Source organism: Monopterus albus, unplaced genomic scaffold (assembly GCF_001952655.1).
Source record: "Monopterus albus unplaced genomic scaffold, M_albus_1.0 scaffold184.1, whole genome shotgun sequence".
Lineage (NCBI taxonomy): Eukaryota > Metazoa > Chordata > Actinopteri > Synbranchiformes > Synbranchidae > Monopterus > Monopterus albus.
Window position 1 is genome coordinate 811,329 of NW_018128064.1, and position 7,444 is coordinate 818,772.

A 7,444-nucleotide genomic window follows, 5' to 3' on the forward strand; every position below is an offset into this window, starting at 1 on the left:
AGCACAGAACTATTTTCACACAAATAAAATTTTATTTTTTTTAAATTGACAGCTTAGTGAGGTGAAACCAACACCTACCTGTAGCCTCCTCCTCCTCCTCCTCCTCCTCATGCTCTTCTTCTTGAAGTGTGGTGGTCTTCCATGATGGACAGAACAGGATGTCAGCCTTCCTGGCAATGAACTGCTCCACAAGGGGACTGCCCTGCCCTTCACCCCTGATATACATTAAATATAAACATTCATTCTCCTGCATCAATGACATAAAATTGACAGATTAATCAATTTAAAAGAACCAATTCATCTAACTTCATTTAAGTAGGACCAATCAGACAAAAACATTTTATAACTAACATTACAGCCTTTGGCAGGAAACATATTTAAGACTTCCAAACATGACATCTTCTAAGGCCATTTTTTTTGTGGAAACTGAATTCAGTATTTGTTAAAGACATTCCAATAGCTAACCTAAAAACAACTGTTAGCTGCAGCCCTATATGAGACCGACTATATATCAAGATCCTTGGTATATAAATGAGAAATAGAAATAAAACAAATCATTAAATGTAATGCAAGACAGGTGATTTTTTTTAATCTTTATATCAAAATATAAGATTGGATAATAAATCAAATTTCATATCCAAGCTGGAAATATCTTCAAGAAAAGTAAAAATTATACAGGAAAAAAAATACATATAGCATATTTTAGATACACATGACACAAGGGAAGCATTGTAGGATTTATGTGAAAGCCACATGTGAAGCATGTCACAGCTCTCTGACCTACCTCTCATACGTGGCCTTGCACAAGTCAGACACCACAGCTTGGAAATCTGGGTTTTCCGTTTGCTCACATTTCAGTTTGTTGAACAATGATTCTCCATGATATGTCAAACACTGCCTCAACAAGTCCTTGTCCATTATTTGTTTCTACAAGACTGCTGGCACATTATTGTGGACATATGACATACGTTAAGTGCCGTTGACTATAATAAAACGATTTAGCTGTTAGAAAAATATTTCCAGCGTGGCACTTGCCTTGCGGTAACATTTTAAAAATCACTAGACACACATCTTGAACAGCTTTGTGCGAAAATTCTCGACATTTAAAGTTTAATTATTCAGGGCACATGCTGAGAAACACATTTTAACCTCGGGCTAGCGTCTGATAGCAACGTTACTCTGCGTCATTTAGCTAGCTAGCAAAACAAATACTAGTTAGTCATACTAACACTTCTGCACGTTAAATGTTTTGCAAAAACACAATATTCCGACAATTTACTCGTGCAAAGTTCCTTCACTTTCAATAACGCAAAGCACATCACTGTATTTGCAAAAACATTACCTAGATCAGCGAACTAGTTACTCTAACACAGTATGCAGATGCCATAAACAAGTGAGTATGCGCAAGGTGTGTTACACTGAAACTGTCCGGGCAAAAGAGTTCCGCCAAGGAACCATCGTGGCCACATATTGAATTAATTGTGTGCGTGTTTTTCACAGAACTAAGACAACTGATTAGGCAATACTGACGGCTTTTTATTATTAAAATGACTTAGCTCATATTTATACCCTAAGGCATGTGCATAGCAGAGTTTAGACACTCTTAGTATTTTATGTTAAGTCAAAGGAGGTCTTCTGTGTAAGGGTAAAAAATGTTCACATGCCTTAAGTTGGATTGTACAAGTTTTTGTTATGCACAACTAGATGCATAGTCCAGTGTCACAGGGCTGGTATTTTATTGTCTAGTTTTCTTGGAAAGGTATTTTATTTCATTTTGTATTTTTATCTATGCTGTGACCACTGATTTTTATTGTTGTTGCTTTTATAGCATTGCCATGATTTGTTTTATTTATTGCACATTTTAAATGCTCTTTTATTTTGTTAAATTACTTGGGCTACCTGCATGATGTGCACTAAACTTACTTTCCTTGCTCAGTGCTGTCTGATACCACCTGTGATTGACTGCTCACCAATAGTGTGTGCTGGCAGGAAAGGACCAGCTCACAGAGGAGCACACAGTGAAGGCAGCAAGTACAGGTAGGCCTTCACATTCTCTTATGGGCTTTTCATGCTGCCTATTGTTTAGTATAGTCTAACAGCTCCAATGTACCATAGTAGGCTACCTCTTCTTATAGCATTTATATTGAAAAAGTACCTAATCTATGCTACTACAGTTGGTCTACAAACAACCTTTACCAACTACTATGCCTTCAAAGACATAGTTGATTTCCACCATCAATGACTACCAGCGAACTTAGAAAAACAGCAAAAGACAGCATTAGCCAAAACCATTAGTATTATCCATCCATTTTCTTCCGCTTATCAGAGATTGGGTCATGGTGGCACCAGGTTCAGCAAGGCAGTCCAGACATTCCTCTCCCTGTAAATGCTTTCCAGCTTCTCTGGCAGGATTCCAAGGCATTCCCAGGCCAATTAAGACATGTAATCTCTCCAGCATGTTCTAGGTCTTCCCCGGGGTCTCCTACCACTTGCATGTACCTGGAGGACCTGGAGAAGCCCATTGTTTTCCAGAAGACCACTTTGGCCTCAGACTTTGAAGGTGCTAACTCTCATCCCTGCTGCTTCACACTGAACTGCAAACTGTCCCAGTGCGTGCTGGTGGTCACAGACTGATGAAGTCCACAAAACCACACCACTGGCAAAAAGCAGAGATGCAATTCTGAGGTCCCTAAATCGGACACTCCCCTCCCCTGGCTGTGCCTTTAGAACCAGTCCATGCAAATCACAAACAGGATCGGTGACTTACAGTAGAGGCTTACTGTACTCTTCTGTGTTTCTAGTGTCATGTTCTGTGTTAGTAATCCTGCCCTAACTACTAAGCACCTAAATGTTTCCTATCTTGGCTTTAACTTACAACTTTACTCATTTCTTAAAGAATGAAAATTAATTTCACCTATGCATATTAAGACTGTCCAGTTTTGCCAAATATGACTCACTAGAAGCAGTGACACTAATCATTAATTAACATTAAGTAACTAGATTTTCAACCTATTGCATCTGCACTGCAGATTTTTCCAGTTGTATGGTGTGTTTTAGGTTTCAAGTGTCTCTGAACATACTGTATCTAGCTTTTCAGGTTATATAATAGCAGCCTCTATCACCTATGATCACTCTTGCTGTAAATGAGCAAGGAGCAATAGACAAACTAGGCACTATGTACAATCAGATGAAATTTCCATTCAATGCATGGAGTTGACAGACATTAAAAGATCATATACTGCACAAAACAGTAAGGCACTACTCAGTCTTAGTGAAGATATGATTGTCTCCGAGTTAGACATTTTCTTTTATAATCACTAACTACTCCCCTAACCACAACTGAAACAACAACCATAACTGCTCCCACAACTACAACTGAAACACCGATAATTGCTTCTGTAAGCAGACATAGCTCCAAATCTCCAAACCATCAGAAGTACCTGGACTGCACTTTGGATGCAAGGTTTAAAGTGTGTTTGAGTAAACACAGAGGTGTGGATTTCAGTCTTGAAGTGTCTTTATAATAATTTTGTTAAATCTAAAATATTTCTGTTGCTACACTGCTGGCTGTATTTCCCAGGAATGTGAAAAGTAGAGATGTGCACTTGGATAATGTATCAAATTATTTTCACATTACAACAGGAAGCTCAAATCAAGCAATCTCATCTGTCAGAGGTTTTTAAGAGGAGTCAGTAATTCCCATGTTTTAATCTAATCTGTTTTATGCATCTTTGTTTTGTCTATCTGTGTGGATATTGTACTGTATATACTTTAATGTTTTATTTAGTAGCACTTTGAATTGGCTCTGTATATGAACATATGCTTTATAAATATACTTGCCTTGCCCATATTTTATTACTGAAGAAGTGGCTGCCACGGCGACAAGCCTCATTACTAGGAAATGGTTTCTCGCACAGTCCCCCGTCATTATACATAAATGAGGAAACGTCCCCTCCAAAAAACATTGGCAACAATGACTTGAGTTCCTCATACCAAGTGTATGACTGTTATGCCCAGAAAGAGGGTGGTGAATGATCTATCAAAGTTCTACTGACAAAATGCCAACTGAACATAAATCTGTTTTCCTTGATGATATTAACAATTGTTCTACAGTAGCTCATAGTCTCTGGGTGCATCTGAAATTGCTTACTTGCCTACTGCATAGTAGACTAAAATATGTATGTTAGACATTTCTACCGCCGTTTTTGGAGATGTGATGACCCTCTAATCTGCCAGCTAGCTAGCTCTACTTAGCAGGCATAGCCATTGTGCTTGTATATCACATTCAGTAACTTGTACGTGATAAAATGTGCAATGTGGTGGTTCATGTAACAAAGTACTTAGGCTCAAGGCCTATGTCGCCATAAGTTTTACCCTCTATAACAACTGATAAATGAGCAGCGACAGCTACGATACTACTATTATAAATGAATGAAGAACGAGCAACTGATGTTCCCGGGTGAATCAGAGGCAAGATGACTGTGTAGTAGTATGTCCGAAGTTGTGCTAGCTAGACAGTGGCTGCAGTGCCTACTGCATTTTCATTAAGAGTAGTAGGTATTCCACACAAAGAGTATGCACATGTTTAGTAGGTGATTTCGGACGCACCTCCCGTCTTTCTAGCTCACTGAAAACCCACAATATGAAAGCACAGTGTATTGGGACAATGGTGTTGTAAAACAACCCGTTTAAATAATGTTGGTAGAGGAGGAAGTCTGAGACAAGCTGTGTGCAGGTTAACCTTTAAACATTTTCTGTTGCATGGGGTTAACCCACATATAAATGTGTGTGTGTGTATTTTGTTTGGTAAACTTTCTTTTCCTGCTATTGGATTAATTAAGTGTCAAATATATAAAATGTGTTTAAGCCAGCTAAACCTGGCATTTCCCATTGTCTTCCTACAAGCCTATACAGCAGGTGTTTTTAACTTTTTTACCTAAACACAGAATGTGTTTGACAATCTTCACAACATTCCCAATTTAAATATTTTCTCAAAAAAAGATTTTTCAAATAAAATTTGTATTAATTGTTCTGACATATATTAGACTTAAAAATATTTTGCAGCAAATCTCATTCACATACAGCTGATTTTCTTTAGGGTCACAGCCAAACGTTCACAGGTTTTCAGGCTTTGCTTAAACTTATCACTATAGTAGATTCATAGGACAAAGATCAGCAGTTACACCCTTTAGAAAGATTAGTGTGTTTAGATTAGATTAGTGCACATCAAAAATCAATTGAAGTCATCCAGAAATGAATGTGGATCATGCCAAATTCAAAGTGATTAAATAAAACATCATACAAATGATCAGATGATCAACCATCAAACATTCTATTTAATTTAATCTGAAAAGATTTGAAAGTAGCCACACCACAAAGGACTTTCACAAAGCGAGAAAATGTGATTAAATAAATTATGCTTTTAGGGAAGAGGGAACTTTACAATCTGCTAACTATAACACATAAAATACACCCTAACAGACATTTTCACGAAGCTTGACACACTGCTGCCAAGCCAGGGTTGGGGCTAGGGCTAGGCCTTAATTACTTTTGCTTTACTGAATTGCTCTGCAGGAAGGCCCTGAAATGAGATGTGCAGGAGGAAGCCAAGCGTGCCGTTAGACAAGCAGGATCTCCAGTCTGACTTGACTTGCTACATGCTGGAGATTCCACATTTTCAGCAAGATGAACTCGGGGGAACACATGTCATCTCAAGTATGACATTTATGTATTCAAACTGGTCTTCCCTTCCAAAAACACCCTAAAGCAGCAGCTGCCACCGGTGCCTATTGTGATGCTGAACGAGGATTTTCAGGTCAAGCCACTCTCTGCTATCTACCGCTACAGATGTAAAGCCTTCACATAGCCAAATGTTGCCACTTCAGCTGTTTCTTCTGGCCAGTTAGACAGATCAAAGAGGGTGGACACTGCCATCACAATACCCATGTGCAGATTCCCAAAGTAATTTACTCTCTTTCTTGTCTACACAGTGCATGAGAAGATAAGAGACACGCTGTGCTGCTGTCCTGTCTGTTCACTTGGTGTCCTCTTTAGTACCACTACGTCAGTTATAAGGTTGTTTTTCACTGTGTTATAAAATGGACATGTGGTCTGACAGTTGGCAGCCCTGCTCTAAATACAGTGAGAAATTGTGGACAGAGTTGGCAGGCACAAGTTTTGGACGCTGTCAAAAACACATTGACACAAATAGCGCCTGGTGGCTTGCTACTGTAATAATGTGCAAAATAATTCCGATTGGCTCTCACCTGGGCAGCTGTCACTGGCTCAGGGATTTGTATGTATGTAGTCAAGTTGCTCAACAGCGCAGCCGTGAGCTTTCAGCACAAGAGGGCTCACATGCAGTCAAAAGCCTTTCCAACAGTCACAGTAGTGAAGAATCCTTAAAAAAAATTCCAGGATCTGGATTATGGTCCAGATCATCACCAAAACATAATAAACTGTTCCATGGGCCATACCCAACTTCTCCAAATATGTCATATGTTGTGAACAAGTGTTAAGACTGTCCAACCTTACCAAATATGACTCACTAGAAGCAGTGACACTAATCAATTATTCTTAAACAACGTAAATCTGCTGCATGGTCTGAGGTCACTGCTGCTTTTTAATTGTATGCTGTGTTTTACAATTTTAGTTTTTTATCTATATTTACTAAACATTTCTGTCAGTGAATACACCTCATTTTTCAGGTTATATGAATGTAGCATCTGTCACCTCTGGTCACTCCTTCTGTAGCTAAGGGAGGAGCATTTCACAAACTACACACTATGTGCAATCACTACCTGTCTGTACCTGGAGCAGAGAGAAGTAACACTGTTCACCATGGAAAGAAAAACCCTCGGATTCATATTTTTGCTTGGATATTTTCATGTATCCCATGGAGGTAAATACTGATTACTAGTTTTGTCACAAGTGAAATGTTTATGATTGTCTTTTCAGGACAAAGTAGTAGTAGATTTGAGACATATTTCCAGAGAAACTAATATTCAAACCTTAACATAATACTGTTACCTGGTGTCTAATTAAATAAATGTTAGTAATTTACTGCAAGTAAAATCAGAACATTACACTGACAATGTGATTAATTCTTTTAGAAATTGACTACTGTTTTGTAATTGATTACTTTTAGAAAGTGTTGACTAATTAAAAGCGTAAATACATGTATAACTGTTGAACTAAGGTATCCAGGAAGTAAAGCTATTTAAATTTGATAAATTGAAAACATTGCCAGGTTTGGTTAATTTCCAGGAAGGAATTTAATGTTTGAATGCCTCTTCTTCTGAATCATTGGCAAAGTCAAAATTCGATTCAATGTTGAGGATGCAGCAGTGTCCTCAAATCCCATTGGCGGTTCACAACTCAGGTTAGACCATTACTGCCCCAGCAGCAATGACTATTTATGTTCAGCAGTCTCATCTACCGCCTT

At 38.4% G+C, this 7,444-nt stretch overlaps 1 protein-coding gene across 8 annotated transcripts in view; it reads right to left on the minus strand.

Annotated features, from left to right (window-relative positions):
* The window catches only part of ttc14 (tetratricopeptide repeat domain 14), a 21,692-nt gene extending 20,257 nt beyond the window's left edge, over window positions 1-1,435 (minus strand). For 2 of the 8 annotated variants that reach the window (XR_002276326.1, XM_020617048.1), the window contains exons 1-2: window positions 785-1,430; window positions 79-215 (exon numbers count right to left, since the gene is read on the minus strand). Coding sequence is in view for 6 of the 8 variants with exons in the window: in XM_020617048.1 (XP_020472704.1) it covers window positions 79-215; window positions 785-918 (271 nt within the window). In the remaining 2 variants the exon portion in view is untranslated. Of the gene's footprint in view, window positions 1-78; window positions 216-784 lie in introns of all 8 variants that reach the window. The other 6 variants (XM_020617050.1, XM_020617051.1, XM_020617045.1 and 3 more) reach the window with 5 other exon arrangements.
* Window positions 1,436-7,444: the final 6,009 nt, after the last annotated feature.